Source organism: Colobus angolensis, unplaced genomic scaffold, assembly GCF_000951035.1.
Source record: "Colobus angolensis palliatus isolate OR3802 unplaced genomic scaffold, Cang.pa_1.0 Scaffold4, whole genome shotgun sequence".
In the NCBI taxonomy this organism is placed as follows: domain Eukaryota; kingdom Metazoa; phylum Chordata; class Mammalia; order Primates; family Cercopithecidae; genus Colobus; species Colobus angolensis.
In genome coordinates this window covers 7,234,846-7,258,115 of record NW_012117376.1, presented here as the reverse complement: position 1 = coordinate 7,258,115, position 23,270 = coordinate 7,234,846, and the positions used below count along the sequence as shown (strand labels likewise).

Below are 23,270 nucleotides of genomic sequence, written 5' to 3'. Positions count from 1 at the left end.
CTGGGTGGGAGGGGGCGGGCGTAGAGGGGACTTGGTGAGGATGGGACCCTGCTAGGTGAGAGCAGGGCGGGCAGGGCCTAGGGGTAGGGCGCAAAGCTTGGGGTGCCGGGGATGGCCCCGACGAGCCACAGCACCGGAGTTCCAACGACCCTGTACTGGAAGGACCCTTCTCCCCGCAATGGACACGACAGGAGCGGGTCACTGTTCCATGGGGCTCACCAGGAAAGTTAGGTTCCCAATATAGAACTTTGGAAATCCTGAGATTCTTTGGGAACCCAGAGAACGACCAGACTTGGGGGGTAAGAGCCAAAGGAACGCAAGGAAAGGTTGGCAACAAACCAGGGAAATGGGACAGGAAGAGGGAACCGCATTTGGCGGAGGGAATATGTGTGTAGGAAGCAAGAGAAGGACAGACCGTCTGGGGTGGGAAGGCCTAGAAGATGGTGATGATGATGGTGATGGTGGCAACTAGCTGCAGTGGAGCGCCCGTGTCTGTTCACCGGTGTTCATTTTACTCCCGGCAGCCTGTGAGGTGTGTGCTGTTGGTATTAGGTGGAACACCGGACCGTTTTGACTTAGAAAAACAGCAGTTTCATGCAGTTCACCGTAATGTCTCTATTCAACAGATGAGGAAACTGAGGCAGAGAAAGGTAAAGCCACGTGCAACCACGGTTTACAGCTAGTAAGAGGCAGAGGCTGGCAGTGTGGCTCTGGAGCCCGTGTCTTCACTCTGTTTTGATACTCAGTTCTGCTGAGGCTTCAAGGAAGCAGGGACCAGATTAAGAAGGGCCCTGTAGGCCACAAAGCAGTTTGCACTTGACCCTTGGGCAGTGGGGGACCACTGAAGGTTTTTAAGTAGGGGAGGAAACACTCAGATATGGGTTGAGAAAACCCAGTCTGGCTGCTAGGTGGAGACAAGGTTGTCAGGGGGTAAGCATAGAAGCAGGGAGATCTTCAGGAGTGTGGTGACCTGGGCAATGCGGTGGTAGTGGGAATAGAGAGAAGTGGACAGATCTGAGATACATTGTGGGAGACAAGAGGACAGGATGTAGGAGTGTGAGGGGAGGCAGGAGGTGAGGGAGACTCCCGGGCCACTGCCCTTGTGATGAAATCCCTGGAGAAGGAACAGGGTTGGGGAAAGATGTGAGCTAAGTCTTGGATAGGTTGAGGCTGGGGTGCCAGGGGGACATCCTGGGGTAATGTCAAGGGGCTGGAGCCACCGGAGGCCCTCCTTGGAGCCTGGTGAATAGGCTTTCTTGGGAGATCACAGTGGCTGGGCCTTTGTTCCTCCCCCGTCACCTCTGCTGCCAGCCAGGTGATTCTGCCTCTTTCCTTCACTCCTGCCTTTTCCCAGAGTCACCCAAGAATTACAGGGCCTGGTAAACCTATCCAGGCCCCAGCTGCACTCTGCATATCCCCCGTTACTATGATTTTATTAAATTTATTTTTTCCATTACAAAAGTAATATTAAAAAAGTAATATAAGCATATTAAGGGACATTTGGAAAGAAGAGAAACTAGCAACAAAAAAATCATTCATAATCCCCAGCTCCCAACCCAGCAGCTCAGAGAGGCTCTTGGTCCATTTCCTTCCTTTGCCATATTTTTTGTTTTTCAAGATTCGTGTGTGTTTTGCTGAGCTTGTGGTAGGGCTGTACCCATGGTTTTAACTTGCTTTTCCTACTCACCATTCTGTCATAAACATATTTGTTCCACTTTTTATTATAAAGGTAATACATAGTCATTATAGAAAATTTGGAAATTGCCGATAAGCTGAAAGGAGAAAAAATAGCCTTAATCCTACTGTTGTGAGAATTTTCATGTTTATAATTTATTTTGTCCTTTAATCACAGATGTTAAAAATGGATAAATTCACTAGGTAAAAGATTCAAATAATATAGAATCAGATAGACAAAGTAGGAAAATCTCCTTTACCAAAAAATTCTTCTCTTTCCCTAGAGAGGACCACAATTAGCAGTTTGATGTGTCTCTTCTCAGATCTATTCCTGTGCGTTTACATATGCACATATATCTTGTCCAAACTACGTATGTAGTTTGAGTGTGTGTTCTTTAAAATAGATGACCTCATATGTCTGTGATTGGCTTTTTTCACCGGACAGCACATTTCGACCTTCTCTCTCTGTCACTGCATCACATCGATCTTGTTTTAGTGGCTGTGCAGTTCTCCCTAATGAGAGTGGACCACAGCTCTTTACAAAGCTCATGCTGAGGACAAACAGGTTGTGTTCAATTTTGTCTGATCACAATTTTGTATGGACTTGTACACACGTCTTTATGCTCATGTGGGAATATTTCTTTATTGTAAATTTCTAGAAGTAGAATTACTCTGCCAAAAGTTATGTACATTAAAATTTGCTTAAATTAATTATCATTATTTTTTAAGAGATAGGGTTCTTGTTCTGTTACTCAGGCTGGAGTGCAGTGGCATGATCATAGCTCACTGAAGCCTTGACCTCAGGGGCTCAAGTGATCCTCCCACCCCAGCCTCCCTAGTAGCTGGGACTACAGGCACACGCCACCACACCCAGCTAATTTTTGTAATTTTTGTAGAGACAGGGTTTTGCCACGTTGCCCAGGCTGGTCTTCAACTTCTGGGCTCAAGCAATCCTCCTACCTCAGCCTCTTAAAGTGCTGGGATTACAAGTGTGAGCCACCGTGCTTGGCCATGTTTAAATTTTAATGGCTGTTGCCAGACTACCCTTCATTAAGGCTTTGCAAATGTATGCTTCCACCACCAGTGTGTGATACAAAACATTCTGCTGCTGACTTGACATTATCTTTTTCAATGCACAAATTTTTAGCTTTTTTTTTAAAGAAAAATAAACGTAGTTAGAACCACACAATAGATACCATTTTCATCTTTTTGTCTGCTTCAGTTGATATTATAAATGTTTCTAGTCCTCTCATTTTTAAAAGAATAACTTTTACTACAGAAGTTTTTAAAACTCTCATTGTCGAATCAAATACAGTTAAGCTTCTTTTTTTAAAAAAAAAATTACTCCTAGTCTACCATCCATATCACATTTTGGCACATTCTTTCCTACTTATTTTTTCTGTGCGTACATATGTAGTTTGCTTAAACAAACATAACCTCCTTTTCAATGGGCAGTTCAGTAGAGGCAATTAATCGCTGTTTACCGAACCCCTTCCTAATGTTGCATATTTCAGTTGCCTCTAAAATTTTGCTGTTATAAATAAGACAGCAGTGAACTTCTTTGTGCCTCAGTCTTTTTCTATAGTTTGAATTTTTCCGAAGTGCCTCTGTTATATAACTCAATTTAATCTTAAGGTGCCTAAGGCATCTTACACATGCACAAGGTCTCATTTAGTTACCCCTGGGTGGTAACTTATGAACGTTAAGGGGGTACTCGCCTGCCAAAATCACACAGCTGGGTGGGCAGCCGAGCTGGCCTCTGCAGCTCCCCTCACCCATACCCCCACCCGCCTGTCTTCGCAGGTCTGGGGCTGTCCACCCGGACCCCGGCTGTGAGCACTTCTGAGTCGAGCGCGGGCACAGGCACGGGCACGGGTACCAGCACCCCGTCCACACCCACCACCACCAGCCAGAGCCGCCTCATCGCCTCGTCCCCCACCCTCATCTCAGGGATCACCAGCCCCCCTCTCCTGGACTCCATCAAGACAATCCAGGGCCACGGCCTGCTTGGCCCCCCCAAGTCCGAACGCGGCCGCAAAAAGATCAAGGCGGAGAACCCGGGGGGTCCGCCTGTCCTTGTAGTCCCCTACCCCATCCTGGCCTCGGGCGAGACTGCCAAGGAGGGCAAGACGTACAGGTGGGGGTCTCGGCGGGATGGGGTCCGAGTGGGCTTGGGGCTGGGACTTGAGCCAGAGCTGCTCCAGGAGCCCAGCAGTGGGGCTCAAACGGACCCTTTGGGCCGAGGGGGCAGGGCTAGGTTCCAGAGGGGCGGGGCCTTCTGGAGAGCCCCACCCACATCCCAAGTCCCGATTCGGGGAGGGCTGCTGGGTAGGGGAATACAGCTTTGGACCCTTAGGTGTGGCCTGTGCCTGGCAGCCGCCCCCACAGCCTGGGGTTGTGAGAGTCGGTTTCCTCCTCCCTTTAAGCAGTGTTCTCAACCCTGGCCACCTTAGAATCACCTGAAGAGGGCGTGCACAGTGGCTCATGCCTGTAATACCAGCACTTTGGGAGGCCAAGGTGGGTGGATCACCTACGGTCAGGAGTTTGAGACCAGCCTGGCCTGCATGGTGAAACCTCATCTCTACAAAAAATACAAAAGTTAGCCGGGCCTGGTGGTGCGCCCCTGTAATCCCAGCTACTCAGGAGGCTGAGGCAAGAGAATAACTTGAACTCGGGAGGCAGAGGCTGTAGTGAGCTGAGATCGGGCCACTGCACTCCAACCTGGGCAACACAGTGAGACTCTGTCTCAAACAACAACCACCACCACCAAAATTTTAAAGAATCACCTGAAGAGCTTTCAGAAAATGCAGATGCCAGGGCTGCATCTCTAGGAATTCTGAGTTAATTTTTTGAGGGTGGAGGGTGTGGAGGGTGGGGCAGGCGTTGGTATTTCTTAGATGCTCCCCAGATGATTCTAATGAGCAGCCTGGTTGAGAACTACTTCACGTGGTAGAGCCTCCTCCCCAGAACCATGGGATGTAGCCCTGGGCAAAGCCTCACCAGGATCAGGCCTGTCTTCCCTCTGAGGTATAACCCTATGCCCCGGGCTCTGTAATGTTCCCCCAGGCAAGAGCTTCCTCCTCCAGATTTAAGGGTGCCCAGGCTGGGAGACTGTCTCGTCTTTCCCAGGTGGGCCTGTGCTTCTTGGGCTCCTCACAGGAAAAAACTGTCCCAGGTGTAAGGTCTCTCTGATGTAGAAGACCTCCCCTGAGATGGACAGGCTGGGGGAGTCTTCCCGCGTGTGAACCTGCCTCTTGCTCCACAGGTGTAAGGTATGCCCGCTGACCTTTTTCACCAAGTCGGAGATGCAGATCCACTCCAAGTCGCACACAGAGGCCAAGCCCCACAAGTGCCCGCACTGCTCCAAGTCCTTTGCCAACGCCTCCTACCTGGCCCAGCACCTGCGCATCCACCTGGGCGTCAAGCCCTACCACTGCTCCTACTGTGATAAGTCCTTCCGGCAGCTCTCCCACCTCCAGCAGCACACCAGGTGAGCGACCTGCCTGCTGCCCTGCTGCAGCCCAACTCAGCACCTGTGGCCTGGCACATAGAGCCAGTGCAAGGAGGGGCAAGGACCTTCTCCAGGTGCCCATTGCCCTCAGGGTCACGGCCCTTGAGGACCTCACTGGCCTTAGCTGTTGTTACTGCACCCCATCCCCACTGTTTCTCATCTCTATGTCTTTGCACATGCTATGTCCTTTACCAGAGACACCTTCCTCCTACTTTTCCCTGTTTCTCTGGCCATCCCCTTGTCATCGCTCAGTCTAGCTTCCTCCAGGAAGCCCTCCCTGATTGCTCTAGCTGGGTAAGGGACCCAACCTCTGTGTCCCCACAGGGCTCTGTGCATGTCCATCATAGCAGTGGTAGGCTGGCACGCCCACATCTGTTTATCTGCCCACCTCACTCAGTCTACTGGGAGTTCTTGAAGGCAAGAGCTCAGTCTCTTCCATTTCCACATCCCCAGTTTGTGGCACAAAATAAGCAATTATTAAATATTTTGGAATAAATATAACTGGTTTTTACAGAGCATATGATTCGTCCGTTTAACAAATACTTACAGAAACTTTTACTCTATGACAGACACTATTCTAGATGTTGAGGATACAGCAAGGAACAAAATGGATGAAAATCTCTGCCTTCATGGGGCATACAGTTTAGTTGAGTGTGTGAAAGGGAGATTCAAAGCTATAAATGCTTTAAGAAAAGTCTGTGGCTGGGTGCGGTGGCTCACGCCTGTAATCCCAGCACTTTAGGAGGCTGAGGCGGGCGGATCCCCTGAGGTCAAGAGTTCGTGACCAGCCTGGCCAATGTGGCGAAACCCCGTCTCTACTAAAAATACAAAAATTAGCTGGGTGTGGTGGTGGGCACCTGTAATCCCAGCTACTTAGGAGGCTTAGGCGGGAGACTCGCTTGAACCCAGGAGGTGGAGGCTGCAGTGAGCCAAGATTGCGCCATTGCACTCCAGCCTGGATGACAAGAGTGAAACTCTGTCTCAAGAAAAAAAAAAAAGAAAGAAAAGTTTGTGCAGGAGGGCATAGCCATCAGAAAGAATGGCTCACAAAATAAAAATACCATTGGTATTTTTAAAAACGAGCCAAAGATTACCAAGATTGTAGTTCATCTACTCAGAGGGGAAGCAGCACCATTTTCTCACATGTGAGAGATCATCTGTGTGAGCATTGGCACGTGTTTGTCAATATCAGCATTGTAAAAGTCAGGGATAAAACTGTTTTTTGTTGTGGAGTTTGTGGAGTTTGTAATTTACAGAAAGAACTCAAGGTTTTTTCTGTTTTGAGGACCAATACTATACAGAAGGGCTCTTTTTTTTTTTTTTTTGGGTTGGGGACAGAGTCTCACTCTATTGCCCAGGCTGGAGTGCAGTGTCATGATCTCGGATCACTGCAACCTCTGCCTCCTCAGCTTCCCAGGTAACTGGGATCACAGGCGTGTGCCACCATGAGAAGGGCTCTATCTTTTATTTGCTTTTTTTGTTTTTGTCATTTATTCGTTTATCTCCATTGTCTTTGAATCCTTTATCCCTGGGTGCAAGATGTTTTGCCTTGTCTATTTCTCTGACTTTGGGACATGATGTGTGAGTATGATAGTAAGAATCAAGTGGCAGGCTGGGCTCAGTGGCTCATGCTTGTAATTCTAGCACTTTGGGAGGTTGAGGTGGGTTGATCGCTTGAGCTCAGGAGTTCGAGACCAGCAACATGGCAAAACCCCATCTCTACAGAAAAATACAAAATTAGCTGGGAGTAATGGTGCATGCCTGTACTCCTGGCTACTTGGGAGGCTGAGGTGGGAGGATCAATTGCTTGAATCCAGGATGTCGAGGCTTCAGTGAGCCCAAGTTGCACCACTGCACTCCAGCCTGGGTGACAGAGTGAGACCCTGTCTCAAAAGAAAAAAAAATAAAAGAATAAAATGGTACAGTGGCAGCAGGGCCAGATGTCAGTCTGTTTTCTCGTTGCCGTGATTCCCAAGGCACACATCTGAGCACATAAGTTTGTTTCAGAAATTTTCTGATTTTGTTGTTACTTTGATTTTTAAAAAATTTGCCCAGGTTTATGTACAGAGATGTATGTAACAAGGTGTTGATTGATAAAGTCCTCCCGGTTGTATGGTTCTTAAAATTAGAGCATGTGATAGAAAAGCTTGAGAGTTAACTCTGTTAGGAGACTTTGTAAGGCCCCCAGGCCAGAACTGCGTGTGTGTGTGTATGTGTGTGTGTGTGTGTGTGTGTGTGTGTGTGTCGGTGTGGAAAAATTTTATATTATTAGAGATCAGGAACCTAGAACCATCCAATTCACCTCTGCCAGATTGTGCCTATACAACGTGTAATGTGGGGGATACCCTCTTTTTGGAGAATCTTTGTTTGTCAGTGTTTCTGGACATGCAGAGATTGATGTCTTTTCATAACCTTAAAGGCTGAAATTCCACAAGCCGTAGAGCAGGTCCAGTCTGGTTTCCTGGAGGCCCGGGGAGCCCTCATTCCCATTTTGAAGTGCAGACCTTGTTTCTTACTCTCAGACTTGTCATGCCTAATTAAATGAAATTCGTCTTTAAATGTGACATTTCTGGCACAGCCATGGTTACAAATTTGATTTACCCAGTTATATCCTGTTAGGAAGGAGGACGGATTCTTACAGATCCTGTTTACAGAACTAATGATCGTAAAAGAAAAGGGTCTCAGCAAAGATACTTTGAAGAGGTTTTAGCAATTATTCCAAGCAGTTTTGTAGATAAGGCCAATTACATTTGTTGTTTTCAATAGAATGATTATTTCAACATTTCCTTGATGATTTATTATTTCATATCTATGTTAGGTTTTTATAGTCCCCCTCCCACCCTCACCCCCAGAATTCTGAAGAGTTACTTGGAAGAAGGCACCATTTTAGGAATATTTTATTCCAGTTTATTGAATACAGCCTCCTAAATTGAGGATTAGAGACAGATTAAAGGAAAAAAAAGACTTTTGGAAAATTAGAACATTAGTAGAACATTAAGGGTAAAAGCAGTTTCATCCAGTCCTGGGGAATAATTCCTGTTCCTCTGATCGTGGGTTAGTTAGCCCGCTTTCACAGTTATCTACTTCTGGACCAAGGACTCTTGGAGTCCACCTTGGCCTCTGGCAGTGTCTGGTCAAGAATAGGATGTCAGCGTGGCAGTCTGTATGCATTTGTCTATTCTAGCTTGAAGCAGAGGCCTTTAAGCAAGTGTGAGGGTAAAAATCAGACCTGTTGATTAGACCAAATGATTCCGGTTAGTTAATTATAATAATCAACAATATCACAATGGAGGACAATAAAGTCTTTTATGAAGGTATAATGCATGATCAATTTTTCATATTAAAAACATGTTTGGTTGGCACGGTGGCTCACGCCTGTAATCCCAACACTTTGGGAGGCTGAGACAGGCGGATCACTTGAGGTCAGGAGACCAGCCTGGCCAACATGGTCAAACCCCATCTCTACTAAAAATACAAAAATTAGCCGAGTGTGGTGGTGCACGCCTGTAGTTCCAGCTAATTGGTAGGGTGACGCAGAAGAATCACTTGAACCCGGGAGGCAGAGGTTGCAGTGAGCCAAGATTGTGCCACTGCACTCCAGCGTGGGTGACAGAGCAAGACCCCATCTCACCAACAAAAAAAACATGTCATCGGCAGCAAGCACATTGGCCCATCTTCAGGGTCTTTTAATCCCATAGAGCGTTATCACTAATTGTTCAGGGCATTTTAAATCTAGAGACAAAATCTTTTTAAAGAAATGTCTTTGTTGATGCCTATTATGCCACCCTCTGTGCATTAGATTAGGTTTTTTTGGTCCATCTTAAAAAGTGCACAAGAACATATATTATACATATTATATGTTTATGTATGTATGAAATTAACCCAGGGAGGTTGAGTTTCTCTTTTTGTCAACTTTCTTATGCTACAGACTTCATAGGGCAGCTATCACTCTAGTGTTTGGCTAATTAAAAATATGGAGAATATATAAGCCAGGTGCCATGGCTCATGCCTGTTATCCTAGCACTTTGGGAGGCCAAGGTGGGTGGATCACTTGAGGTCAGGAGTTTGAGACCAGCCTGGTCAACATGGTGAAACCCTGTCTCTACTAAATACAAAAATTAGCCAGGTGTGGTGGCGGCTGCCTATAATTCCAGCTACTTAGGAGGCCAAGGCAGGAGAATCACTTGAACTTGGGAGGCAGAGGTTGCAGTGAGCTGAGATCGCACCACTGCACTCCAGCCTGGGTGACACAGCAAGACTCTGTCTCAAAAAACAAACAAACAAAAAAACAACAAAAAAAGAGGAATATAAAACCCAATCATTGTAAGCATCCCTCCTTTTGTAAAGCAAGGAAGCAAGTCTTTGGTGTTGCCCAGCAGCCATCTGGAAACACCAAGAGCATTTGCATTTGCATTTGCACCTTAGCAGTTTTATCTTTCTGAATCGGGGACCTGGATCTGAGAAAGGCGACAGCACAAAGTTGAGGGAACAGGCAAGCGAATAAACACAGGAGCAAGTGATAATAATGATGAAGAATTCTGTTTTGTTTTGTTTTTCTTCAAGAAGTAGACTTTGTTTAAAAATATTATTTAAGAACATGACCAAAAAAAAGCAACAAAAAATTAACAGGCCTTTGAAGGAGAGGAGAGTATTTTGCCAGAATGTTCTTTGACTCAGGGATTATTCTCCATTCCTGAGGGCACAATTTCCCCCCCACCTCTTTTGGACTGATTTGAGTTCATAATGGCAGGAAACCAAACAAACAACAAAAGAGGATTCTATCAGCATTGGAAGATAGTTTCTAAGTCACTAGACGCTGGCACATATAATTAAACTAATGTATCCTAACTCAGTGGCAAAGAGGCGAGTGTCCCACATGCCCAGAACACCCAGCATTCTCTAGACAAACAAACAAACAAAGCCAAAGCTGAAGAAGCAACCAGATTCCAGATTCCTTGTCCTCTATTTGACAGAGGCCCTTTCCTACTTGTTTGTCCCTTGGCAGAGAACCAGGCATCAGATCATATAATCAAATCCATCTTCCCAATGTTACAGCCACTATTCAAGGGCGTAAAAGAAGGTCATGTCCAAAACAGAGCCAGCCCCGGTCAAGCAATAGAGGTAGAGTTAGCAAGAGGGCAAAGCAAGATCCGCCCTAGGAGCTGAGAAGGATGTGCTTGGTAGGACGGTCGGAGTGAGGCAGTTGAGTGGCACTGGAGCATCTTAATGGGCCTGCAGCGTGAAAGGAAGGCACAAGCAAAGTGAGAGACTTGCGAAGTATTGCACAAGTCCAGGCTTCAGAAGGATCAGCCCTCTACATAATAAACACCACATGGATTTATAGAGAAAACAGAACATTTTCTGTTCTTGTTAGTCTGATCGTGGTAGAAAACCAGCATTGTCTCGTGCAGTTAGTGTATGCGTAAGGGTTGTCTGTACTGGCAGATATCACAGTGCGGGAGTCAGGGATAACATTGTTTTGGGCTTGAGACCAGGAGCCTGAGGCTGGCCTGGGCAACACGTTGAGACCCCCATCTCTACAAAAAATTAAAAAGTTAGCCAAGTGTGGTAGCATGTGTTGTAGTTCCAGCTACTCAGGAGGCTGAGGTGGGAGGATTGCTTGAACCCAGGAGGTAGAGGCTGCAGTGAGCTAAGATCGCGCCACTGCACTGCAGCCAGGGAGACAGAGATCCTATCTAAACAAGCAAACAAACAAACCATTGTTTTGGGAGGAAGTTAGTCAGTTATAGGAAATGGCTGAAAGTTCTATCTATTTGTGAACTAGAGCTAGACAGAGTGACTCTGGATTTGTCTGTTTGTTTATTCAGGGTGCAAAGTGGTTTTGTTTTTGTTTTTCTTTTCCTGGCAGGGCGATGTTATGTACATGCCTAATGATCATTGCAGCAGAGGAAAGTGTCATTTTAGTTTTTTTAAGTCTGATAATAATGCTAATAACAATGACAACTATTCCTTGTTAAAGAACTTCTGTGTGCCAGGTCCTGCTTAAGGTGTTTTAATATACAGCGTGTCCATAAAATCCCTGTGCGGTGTGAATTTGTTATTTCTTCATAAGAGATAATGAATTTGAAAAATGCCACAGAGGGGGAATCCTCTCAAGGAATATTTAATTTTCATATATCTATGGCCATTGTTTTAGTTAAAAAACACGGCATGCCTGAAGCCATCTCATGGCTGAGAAATAAAAGTGATAATTCATGAATCCTTAATAATTTTATTGAAACACTGAATATATTTCCTCTTTGTTTTCATAAGTTGCTTAACTTAATAGAAATTAATGTATTAAAAACTAACACTGCAAAAATATTTATGAATACCCTTTAAATTCTTAAATTTCTTTATTATTATCCCCATTTTAGAGAGGGGGAAACTGAGGCTCAGGGAGGCAGAGTCACCTGCCCAAGGTCACCCAGCTAAGAGGGAGCAGAAGCAAGATTGGAGTGCAGTGCACCAAGGAGCAGCCTAGTTCAGAAAGAAGGAAGGGGCTGGGGCATCAGGCAGAAGAAGCACATGGGGGTGGCAGTGCCAGGCAAGAGAGCAGAGCAAGTCTTTGGAGCCCCTGGGTGGAACTAGGACAGTGGAGGGTGGAGGGGGGTAGTCCAGGGCCACTAGCTTCAGCTCAGCTTCCTTGTGCTGCCTAAAGAGGAGTGACCACCAACCAGGCACTGTGGCTCATGCCTGTAATCCCAGCACTTTGGGAGGCTGAGGTGAGCAGATTATTGAGGTCAGGAGTTCGAGACTAGCCTGGCTGACACGGTCTTGAACCATAGTGGTCTACTAAAAATACAAAAAAATTAGCTGAGCACGGTGGCACGGGCCAGCTACTTGGGAGGCTGAGGCAGGATAATTGCTTGAACTGGGAAGGCGGAGCTTGCAGTGAGTGGAGATTGTGCCACCGCACTCCAGCCTTGGCGACAGAGCGAGACTCCATCTCAAAAAAAAAGAAGAGTGACCACCTAGAGTCAAGGTGGACTTCCCATCACCACAGATGTGGGAGCTGGGGCTGGGTGCTCCCCTAGTGGGAAGATGCCTTACAAAGAGAGGGTTCTGATGTTAGAATTGAGGGCTTAGGCTTGACTTGAAGTTCAGGGACTGAAGACAAGAGGTTTGTGGCCAAAAGAACAGGCAGCATGGTCCTTCCTTATCCAACAGTTGCTCCCTGAAGCTTTTTCTGAGCCAGACCCATGCTGGGTGCCATGCACAGGGACACAGGAGCGGGCAGAGGCAGGCCCCTGCCACTGTGACCTGGGAGGATGGCAGATGTGGAAACTTCCTTGAGAGAGGGAAGTAGGAGGTGGAGGTTGGGGGGGGGATCATCTGGGTTGAGTACGGAGGGGTCCGCAGCCCTCCCCAGTTGGAGGAAGAATGGCATGAGCAAAGGCTCGAGGCCTGCTGGGAGGCTGCATCTGCATGTATGTTGGGGGAGGTTGGTAAGATGGTCCTCCGGGGAGCACAGTAGCAGAGGAGGAGGTCTTAGAAACTAAGGCCAGAATGTGAAGGGCCTTGCAAGCTGGGGAAGTGGATATGGACTCTGTCCTGGAAAAAGAGGGAGACCCTGGAGGCTGCCAGACTGGGCTGTGAACAGGTCAGAGCCCTGCAGCTTCAGCCGTGCCGAGGCCTGGCGGGGAGAGGCTGAGGCTGGGAGTCCAGGGGGAGGCTGGGCAGTTGTTGCACTTGCATGGGAGGAGGCCAGAAAGGCAGCTTGCTGGTCAAGAGGGCTTGCCTGTTTCCTGAGGAAGAACCCGAATCCTCTGGAGGACTGTTGGTCAGTCAGTCAGTCAGCAAACCCTCGTGAAATACACTCCGGGCATGGAAGTCGCTGATGATGTGGAACCTCTTTGTCTTGTCAGTGATTGACTTCAGAGAGAAAGAACTTGCTTGCCTTCATTGAGTCTGTGTCTATTTATGGAATCCCCTCTGTGCTGAGCCCATGTCAGGCGCTGGGGTGATGGTAGGGAATGAGCCCAAGGGAGTTCCTCTGAAGGAACGCAGTGACCACACATGGAGAAAGTAAGTACCCATGCAGAGACTTCTGGGAAGCCGATGTCTTCGTTGCCTGTGAGGTGGGCCGCAGGGAGCCTGACCTGGTCTAGAGGGTCAGGGAAGGCTGCCCTGATGAAGGGACTTTTATGCTGAGAACGGGAGTTGGGTTTTAGCCAGGTGTTAGCTGAGGGACAGGTGTTCCTGGTAGAGGGAACAGCTTGGATAAAGGATTGGAGGTGGGAAAGGGCTCAGTGCTGGAGGAGCTAGTGCAAGGCCACTGTGGCTGGGTTTCAGGGCAAGGGGAGAAGGGGTTGTGGGGTTTAAGACAAAGGCAGCGTGAGGCGTGAGTCCTGGGGACCCTTAGGGGTTAGGTGACAGGGAGCCTAACTAAACGAATTTCCCAGCTCTAGAGGGAATGAGGATGGGGTGAAGTGAAGAGGATGCTAGCCTCAGGCAGAGTTGGTCCAGATGACCCTTAAGGTCCTTCCATTGTAGAGACAGGGTGCAGCGGCCTGGGGTGGGATTCTGAAATGTGACACCCAGAAATGTGCAGGTAGAACAGGGGTGCTCGGAACTACATCAGCTCAGCTTCTCTTGGCACAGCTATTGTGGAAGGCCAGACCCTGGGCCTTGATCCTGAGACTAGGGCCCGTCTCTGCCCTCGGGATCCCCCAGCTAGCAAGGTAGAGAAGTGTGGGCAGCCTCGAGGGTCCAGTGGGGTTGGCTCTGTGGTGAGGAATGTGCTCTGGAAGCCTGTGGGGTGAGCAGTACACTCGGGAGATTCCGCAGAGCCCCACTCGCCAACATATCTAGAAGGATGAGCTGACACTTACCGGGCCAAAGAGCCAGGGAGGTCCCAGTGCTGAGGATGCAGACATAGCAGAGGTGTGTGGAGACTTATCAGATACGGCTGGCAGGGAAGAGTCATTCTCTGACCAGGACATAGGGTGTGTATGAGCAGGGAGGGGACGCTGGACCACCTGGTGAAGGCTTGAATGACATATAAGGAATTTGGACTTTGTCAATGTTTATAATGGCAGCCAATGGGCTTATTGGTAGCAGGGAATGTTTCTTACTCAACCCTGTGTCCCTGAGTCTAGCACTGGGCCTGGCCAGAGGGGCTTTAGTTTCTTTGATGAATTTGTTGATGGGCTGATGGCAAACCCAGTCAGTGAGAGGGGCTGGGGCCTTGGAAGGAAGGAGTGGACACCCTTTTGGTAAAATCTGGATATTCCCCTCCACTTTCATTCCTCAACAAATTAGGCAAACAAGGTTCAGGCCCAGATGGCATTTCATTGCCCACCTGCTTGGTACAGCGGATTTGCCCAAATAGATGCTTGAAGACACGCCCAGGGAGATGGTGCAAAGGCATGAGTGTAGAAAGCCGAGAAGCCCACTATTAGTGCATGCCAGGCTGCTGAGCTCCATTTGTGGACATCATCGCCCAGTCCACAACCCCATCCTCACCTGGGCTGTTGGGCAGGTATAGGCTCATCAGCTCTCAAGTCACTGCCCCAATGTCACCTTCCCCATGAGTCCCTTACCCCCATTTAAAACTGTACCCCTTCTTCCCGGCATTCATGGTCCCCCCATCTTGTTGTTCTTCCCACAGAACTTACTACCTTCTACATGTGATTTACTTGTTTATTTCACACTTGTTGCTTATTTCCTCCAGGCAGTAGCTTTTGTCTGTTTTGTTCATGATACATTCCAAATACCTAGCACAGTGCCTGGGGCATGGGTACCCAATGTAATGAATGTGAATGAATGAGTAATGATAACTGGCAAACGTTGAGTGCTTACTTTGTAGCAACACTAGGCTAAGCCCTTTACATGCATTATCTGATGTTATCTTCACAAAGCCCGATGAGGTAGGGACTGTATTTTTATACCCATTTTGCAGATGAGGAAACTGATGCTCACTGGTTTGTCCAAGGTCACCCAGCTGGTAAACAGCCAGGATGAGAATCCAGGAGTGGCAGGGACAGAAGGAACTCCCAGGAAGGACACAGAGGGGCTGAGCTTCAGGGCCGTGCTGTCCCACATTCTCCCATTTGCTGGGGTGACCATGTAGCTGTCACGGACATGTGCCTGACATAGGGTAGGGACAGGAAATAAGTGTCCGGGGCCAATTAGAGGGAGATGTCTTCTTCTTCTTGGGGAAGGAGGCTGGGTGGGCAGGGAAGGTCCCGACAAAGCCGTGCATCTGTGTTTGCAATGTGTGGTCTGTAGTGTGGGGTTTTTGAAAGAGAGGGGCAGTCAAATCAGGCCCCCTCCAACGCCTGCACTGGGTTGCTACCAGGGCTCTAGTGGTGGGCTGGGGACAGCAGGGACCTGTGGGAAGCGGGAGGCTCTGATCAGACTGGCAGTGGAGAGCAGAAAAGGAAGGAGGAGCCATGGCCGTTGAAGTCTCCAGCTCTTGCCTGGGCTCACTCTTGGTCCTTGGGGAGCATGGGCAGTGTAGGGATTGAGAGGCTTAGGGGCCAGAGTAAGGACTTGGGGACTGGAGCGGTCTTGGGGTGTGTGTCAGGGACTTCGACCTTACTGGGCTGCCCATTGCAGAATCCACACAGGCGACAGACCCTACAAGTGCCCACATCCTGGCTGTGAGAAGGCTTTCACTCAGCTCTCCAACCTCCAGGTGAGTGCCTGCCTGCCTTCTGCCCACCAGGTGGCCTGGTGCCCCCGCCACCCCCACAAGGGAGCGTGGGAAGGGGGTGGGGCAGGGGAGCCCTGTTCCTCTCCTGACCCCCTGCTGTGCCCCCACAGTCTCACCAGCGCCAGCACAACAAGGACAAGCCCTACAAGTGTCCCAACTGCTACCGGGCCTACTCGGACTCCGCCTCCCTGCAGATCCACCTCTCGGCCCATGCCATCAAGCACGCCAAGGCCTACTGCTGCAGCATGTGTGGGCGGGCCTACACCTCGGTGAGTCCAGTCAGCCTGTGCCCTGCCCCAGGGGAGCCACTTCCTCTTCCAGGCCTCAGCTGCTTCCCCCTCTTTAGATCTGTGCCGACTCTTCCCATTTTCCAGACAAAGAAATTGAGACCTAGAGAAGGGAAGTGACTCCCTGAGATTACAGGGAACAGTAGAACCAGGGCTTTTGCTTCCCACTTCTGGTTTCAGCTACCCCAGGCCAAGCCCCTAGCCTCCTGCTCACCTTTAGCCTGAGTCTCCAAGGCCCTGGAATACTCATGGCAGTGGCAGGAGGCTTTTCACCTGTTCTGCACAGCTACAGAGAGAGAAGGGCCTTCCTGTCACCCAGGAAGCTGGTGCCATAACTGCACAACTGCCACCACGGCCACAAGGTGGCGCAGTGACGTCCACGGCCACAAGGTGGCGCAGTGACGTCCACAGCCACCCTCATCTCAGGAAAGGCCTGAGCCCCCCAGAAAGCTCAGAGCATTCAGCCCCCGTCCCTGGGTGGGAATTTCCCCAAACGAGGGCCTTTCGGCACCCAGAACTACCATTCACCCCCAGGCGAGTCACTTGAGTGTGGGCTTCTGGTCGATTTAATATTCTAGTTAACAGTCCCCATATCCCCAACATAGAGGTCACTGAGCCTCAGTTTCCTCATCTGTCAAATGGATGAACTCACAGGGCTGTTGGCTGGCAGAGTGGTGCCAAATCAACCTGAGCTAGTACCATTATTTATTCACTCAGTGTTTACTAAACACTTCTGCCTGGTGCTTGGGCATTGGGATGATGAGCCAGACAGATCTATTTTTTGCCCCCAGGGAAGTTAAGAACTACTGTTGGAGACAAGTATTAAACAAGTGCACACGTAATTGTTTGATGGGAAATTGTGTAACTGCTGTAAAGCAGAGCCTCTCGGCCCTAGTCCAGATGGACATTTGGGCCGGGCCTTTCCACTGTAGGCGCTGGCCTGCGCGTGGCAGGGCTCTGAGCAGCATTCCAGGCCTCCACCCACTAGATGCCAGTACCAACCCCTCCCCAAGTGGTGACAGCCACAAAATGTCTCCAGGGAGGACACAGAGGGGCTGAGCTGCAGAGCCATGCTGTCCTGCATTCTGAAGTCCTGCATCCTGGGGGACAGCATGGCCCTGAAACTCTGCCCCTCTGTGTCCTCTCTGAGAACTCCTTCTGTCCCTGCCACTCCTGGGTTCTCGTCCTGGCTCTTTGTCCCTGGGGGTGGAAATCACCTCAATTGAGAACCACTGTGATAAAAGTATGTTTTGAAGGACAGCAAGGAGGACACAATGGAGTTGGGAAGGGGGGTGAGTCCAGATTGACCACCTGGGGGAGCACCACTAAGATGAAGCCTTGAAGGATAATCGGATGAGGAGGAGAAAGAGGGGAAAGAAGCTTCCATGCCCTCAGAGGGGAACACTGAGTGCAAACCCCCTGAGGTGGAACAAACTTGGCGTGTTACAAGAACTCGAAGGAAATTAGGTCAGTTGGGGCCTTGGGGCTCTGTTAGGAAAGTTTGGATATTTTTTGAGGTGAAATGGGAAGCCACAGGGAGGAGACTGTCAGGGAGATTTGTTTGTTTGTTTGTTTGTTTTTTGGTATATTTTAGAGATGGGGTCTTGCTATGTTGCCCAGTCTGGAATCAAAATCCTGAGCTCAAGGGATCCTCCTGCTTCAACCTCCAGAATAACTGGGGCTACAGGTTGTGCCACTGTGCCTGGCAGGGAAGGTATTTTTGCAAGGTCACTCTGGTTGGAGGGAATTCATGGATTGTAGGTGGGGTTGTTGGCAGTACTTGTCAGGTGCCAGTTAGGGCTGCCACTTGCTAAGTGCTGAGTCTGTAACATTTATTCTTCCCTGAAGTTCAAAGGGCAGAGGAGGATCAAGAGGCAAAGAGGACAGAATCTGCAGGGAAAAGGGCTCCAAAGGGGTGAGCGGGAGCCCCTGCTTGGCTAGCTGATCTCCAGTCCGTCCCTGCCTATCTCCAATGCTCAAGTTTTCCATAACCTCCTGTACCATCAACCAATCCTGCCTCATCCATACTCCTAGTTTTTGAAGTACAATCCAGACATCATACTATTTCTAAACATTTCACTTTGTCTCTAATGATAAAGACTCCTTTTTTGAGCATATCCACAATACCTTTGGAACACCAAAAAGTAATTAACCAAAGTCCTTATCAAATACTCAAATACCCATTCAGCACTGACATTGTCATTTGTCTCATGAATGCCATGATTGGGTATATTTACATTATTATTATTTTTTTAAATCGAGGTGGAGTCTCGCTCTATCCCCAGGCTGGAATACAGTGGCGCAGTCTTGGCTCACTGCAACATCTGCCTCTCAGGTTCAAGCGATTCTCCTGCCTCAGCCTCCCGAGTAGCTAGGAATATAGGCGCATGCTACCACGCCCGGCTATGCTTTTGTATTTTTAGTAGAGACAGGATTTCACCATGTTGGCCAGGCTGGTCTCGAACTCCTGACCTCAGATGATCCACCCGCCTTGGTCTCCCAAAGTGCTGGGATCATAGGCATGAGCCACCGCGCCCAGCCTACATTATTCTTTTTAGATCAAGATCCAAATAAGATTCCTACATCATAGTGGGCCAGTATATCTTTTAATCTCTAAGTCCCCTTACCCCCACTTTTTTTTCTTTGTTATTTATTCAACTAAAGAATAGTTTCCTAGCTAGGAATTTGCGGGTTGCTTCCCTCTGGTATTGGATAGCATGTTGCCACCACATTTGAGGGCTTCCTCTGCTGGGTTCTGAGCATACTGAGGTCTGAAGTCAAGGAGTGGTAGGTTGGAGTGCCGCCTCTGCTTCTGGCAAAGGCAGTTGGAAGGATGTGGCTTAGTGTGAGAGCTTCTGGGCCTGCAGTGAGCCCTGGGTCACAGCCTCACCTGCCCAGTCCTGGTGCCTTAGGTCAGATCCAGCAGAGCCAGTGGAGGACATGATAGTACCCACCTGTAGTCCCAGCTACTTGGAGGGCTAAGGTGGGAGAACTGCTTGAGCCCAGGAGGTTGAGGCTGCAGTGAGCTGTGATTGTGCCACAGCATTCCAGCCTGGGCGACACAGTGAGACCTTAAAAAAAGATAAAGGAAGGAAAGGAAATGTAGAGACTAGGGCAGGAGTAGACCTTCAACCCTTACTCCATGCTAAGGGCTTGATCTCTGTCACCACAGCAACCTGTTGAGGTTGTTCCTCCCCCATGCCTGCTTACAGAGGAGGAAACAGGCTCAGAGAGACAAGATGACTTGTCCAGGTTCTCACCACTAAGAAACAGCAGAGCTAGGCTCATGCCCAGTCCTGCTGACTGTCACTGGGATCACCAGCCAGATGCAGGCACTGTGCTCCACTGGGCAGACAGGGCTGAGGTTCAGCCAGTATACCCAGCTACAGCCCGGTGGCAAGGGGCTGGAGACCTGGCCCTGGGGAGCCACAGGTGGGCATTGCTGAGGGGTGAGCTCTCCAGCCAGCACTCACCCTTGGCAGCAGTGCAGTGTCTCTAGAACCAATGGCCGATGCCCAACTGACCCTGCGAAGCTGTGGCTGTCCTCCACCCTCTGGACCGCCTACTAAGAGCCCTCCAGTGGCTGCTGGTGGGAACTGCAGCCTCTTCTCCCTCCCTTGCTGGTGGTTCCCTGTTCTGAATCTCACCCCTGCCCACAGGAGACCTACCTGATGAAGCACATGTCCAAACACACGGTGGTGGAGCACCTGGTGAGCCATCACTCACCCCAGAGGACGGAGTCCCCCGGCATCCCGGTGCGAATCTCTCTCATCTGAGCCCACTGGAGGCACCGCCCCACCCGGCCCACTGGCGGACACAGACCCAGGCAGCACCAGGCCCCAACTCCCTCCAGGGGCCCTCCAGGAACCACCAAGCTCTCTCACCACCTTCCCAACCTTCCAGAAAGCTTGGTCCGCAGAAGCCCTGCCTGGTCCAGTCCAGGGGCGGCCAGGCCAACTGCAAGATTCTGGACTGTTTTGGTGGCATCCAAAGACGATCTCAGAGCACTTTGAACCTCTCTGTTGCGTTTTCTTTTTGTTCCCCACCCTTCACTTGCTTCACTGTTTTTTTTTTTTTTTTTTAAGTTTGTTTTGGAAATAACAGAAAAGATATTTATTGGCCAGGAAGTTGGTGCTGCTAAGACCGAGAAATTTAAAGAATCGGACAGATGGACGCAGAGAACCAGAGGGCAGTGTGGGACCTTCTCTTGCCATGGCCTCAGGTCTTGAGGGAAGGCTCAGGCCTGGGTTTCTGGACTGCAAAGGGGACCCCCAGGTGGGAAGGGCAGGAAGCAGCCGGAGTGAGCCCTTCGCCCCTGAGTGCCTGGCTCGCACCTCGAGCTGTGCCCCGGGCATCACTGAGCAGAGGGGTGCGGCAGCTTCAGGAGGCAGAAATGAGAGGGGCGGGAGATCCACAGGACCAAAGGGTGCAGTGATGGGCTGGGTGGTGGGCCCAGGGAAATGGGGTGGGGATGGGCTGGGTAAGACCTGGCCCTCCCCTGCTGCCCTGAAGACCACCCCAGTCTACCTCGGTGCTGGCCAGGAAACCTTTCGGCTACCTCTCCCACCATGCCAGACTGTGGGCAGGGGGATGGGGAGGGAGTGGGCCTGGGGCTGGGACCTCCCTCCAGAATTTCCTCCAGATGGGGGCAGTGCCCAGGGAGGGGTTATTTGTCTTCCCTGCCATGGAGTGGGAATCCCCAGCCGAGGCCCTAGGCCCCTCAGCAGGGAAGGGATCCTCGGGGAGGCAGGTCCCAGGAGCAGACCTTGCCCCCAGCCCCCACAGACACACCCCAATCTGAAAGCCATGCGTGTCCGTGTATATAGGAACCATGTACAGAGCCCGGAGAAGCCCCCTACATCCCCCCGGGAAAAAAAAAGAAAACTAGACAGAAACTCATCTATATATTCTGTATCTGGAGTTCCGTTTTGAATATTAACTGTGTTATTTTTATACACTTTTTAAGCCTTAACTCGCCATTGATTTACCAGTTTAACGTTTCCTGGGGTTTCTTTTCCCATGGGGTTCTCTGCCCCCACCCCCAGCCCTTTGTTTGACTTGCGTCGTCTGATACTCAGTATTGTAGCTTTTTGTCCGCATGTTACTCCCTGTAAATACGCTGTTATACATACTGTTAACACCCCTTTGCTTTTTCTATGGGACCTCCAGGCCACCATATTTAGAACTAGTTACCTTATTAAAAAAGAAAAAACAGTCTGTTGGCTTCTCAGTCTGCATCTTGGAGGCAGGGAGGTGAGGGCAGGTGCCCCTCAGACACTTCAGGAAGGTAGTTTGCATTCTATTTAAAAAAGGGGGTGGGGAGCAAATGAAAATCAAATGTAGGGGGAAAACACTAAAGGGGGCAAGAAACAAAGGAATTACAAACCCTCTGCTCTTTGTATTTCTCTGTTGTGAAGAATAAACTGTACCTGCACCCGGGTGGCAGTGGTGTTTGGCGTGCTCTGTGCGAGGGCAGGGCTGGGGGGCACCTTTCCATTGCTCCTCTCCCCTCCCCCGCCCCCCAGACTTGGAGAAGGAAGGAAGTGGCCTCCCTGTGGGCTGGCCTCACTCCAGGTGCTGAACTGAGTGCTTTATGTTGATTGCCTCACAACTCCCTAAGAAGTGGGCAGCAAACCAAGAGAGGCTCTTTGCTGAGGATCATGCTGCAGTATAGTAGCAGTGACATAAATTGACCCAGCATTACCTAGTTCTGGAGCCTTTTTGGATATACTAGGTCTACCAATAAGTCTCACTTCCACTAATCCCTGAGGGGCACCCCACCCATCTGTGGGGGTCCATCATGAGTGCCTGATTTGTGGAAGTGATTCCAGGGATTGGAGGGGGAGTCGAAGACGTCCTTGTCATACATTTTTTTTCCCATGGGAGTCAATGTTTTGACTGCCTATGAAGGAAATTTAGTAATTAATTCCCCAAAAGCTTGTCAAGTCTGGCCCTGTGGAAGCACTTCTGTGAGGGAGACAGAAGTGACTACCATGGAGGTCATCATTGGGAACTAATTTCCCTGAGTCCTCACAGTCCTCGTGTGTCAAGACTTGGCTGCAAAATGATAGAAAGTCCAATCCAAACAAGGATGTATTGGTTTATGTAACAGGACAGTGGTCAGGCCACCTTCAGGGCTCAAAGGATGTGTCTCCAGCTCTCCACTCTGTTCTGAGTCAGCTTCAGCCTGAGGCTCCTGTGGGGTCAGCAGCTCTAGTCTTACAGTCCCCAGGGTTCCAGCAATCAAGCCTCTGTCTCTCTGACAAAGCCTCAGTGTCTTCATCCGTTTTATGCTGCTATAACAGGATGTCACAAACTCGGTAATTTATAATGAAAAGAAATTTCATTCTGTTCGTGATAAATTCCAGTCTCATAGTTCTGGAGGTTGGGAAGACCAAGAGCATGGTGCCAGCATCTGGTGAGGGCCTTCATGCCATGTCATCTCATGCCAGAAGGCAGAAGAGCAAGAGAGGGTGAGGCCAGGCTTGGTGGCTCATGCTTGTAATCTCAGCACTTTGGGAAGTCAAAGCAGGAGGATCACTTGAGTCCAGGAGTTTGAGGCCAGCCTGGGCAACATAGAGAGACCTTGTCTCTACAAAAAATCCAAACCCAAACAAACAAAAAAACAAAGCCAGGTGTGGTGCTGCATGCGCCTGTAGTCCCAGCTACTTCAGAGGCTGAGGTGAGAGGATTGCTTGAGCCTGGGAGGTCAGGGTTGTGGGGAGCCGTGATTGCACCATTTGCACTCCAGACTGGGAGACAGAACAAGATCCATCTCAAAAAGAGGTTGAGAGTGAGAAAAATGGAACTCGAAGCCTTGTATCCTTTTATAATCAGCATTAATCCATTCATGAGGGTGGAGCCCTCATGACCCAACACCTCCCACTAGGCTCCAGCTCCCAGCACTTGCACCGGGGGTTGTTTCCAACACGTGTTTTTTTGGGGGGCCACATTCAAACCATAGCGCCCAGCAAGTCTAATTGGGTCTTCCTGGTTCTAACTGGATCATGTTGTGTGCTTGTTTTGCTTGGGTCTAGGGCCCGTGCTCTCAGCCTGGAGTACAGGGTGAAGCCCTCATGTGCTTCGCTTTCTGAAGCACAAGAGGTTCCACTAAGAGGAAACCAGAGTGTGTTACTAG

General features: G+C 49.5%; 1 protein-coding gene across 1 annotated transcript in view; it reads left to right on the top strand.

Annotated features, from left to right (window-relative positions):
* Positions 1 to 21,572, top strand: part of ZNF362 (zinc finger protein 362) — a 27,671-nt gene extending 6,099 nt beyond the window's left edge. Inside the window, exons 4-9 of the mRNA XM_011955657.1 lie at positions 525 to 606; positions 3,478 to 3,811; positions 4,940 to 5,164; positions 15,749 to 15,827; positions 15,956 to 16,114; positions 19,792 to 21,572. Coding sequence (XP_011811047.1) covers positions 525 to 606; positions 3,478 to 3,811; positions 4,940 to 5,164; positions 15,749 to 15,827; positions 15,956 to 16,114; positions 19,792 to 19,908 — 996 coding nt within the window. The 3' untranslated portion in view covers positions 19,909 to 21,572. The remainder of the gene's footprint in view (positions 1 to 524; positions 607 to 3,477; positions 3,812 to 4,939; positions 5,165 to 15,748; positions 15,828 to 15,955; positions 16,115 to 19,791) is intronic.
* Positions 21,573 to 23,270: the final 1,698 nt, after the last annotated feature.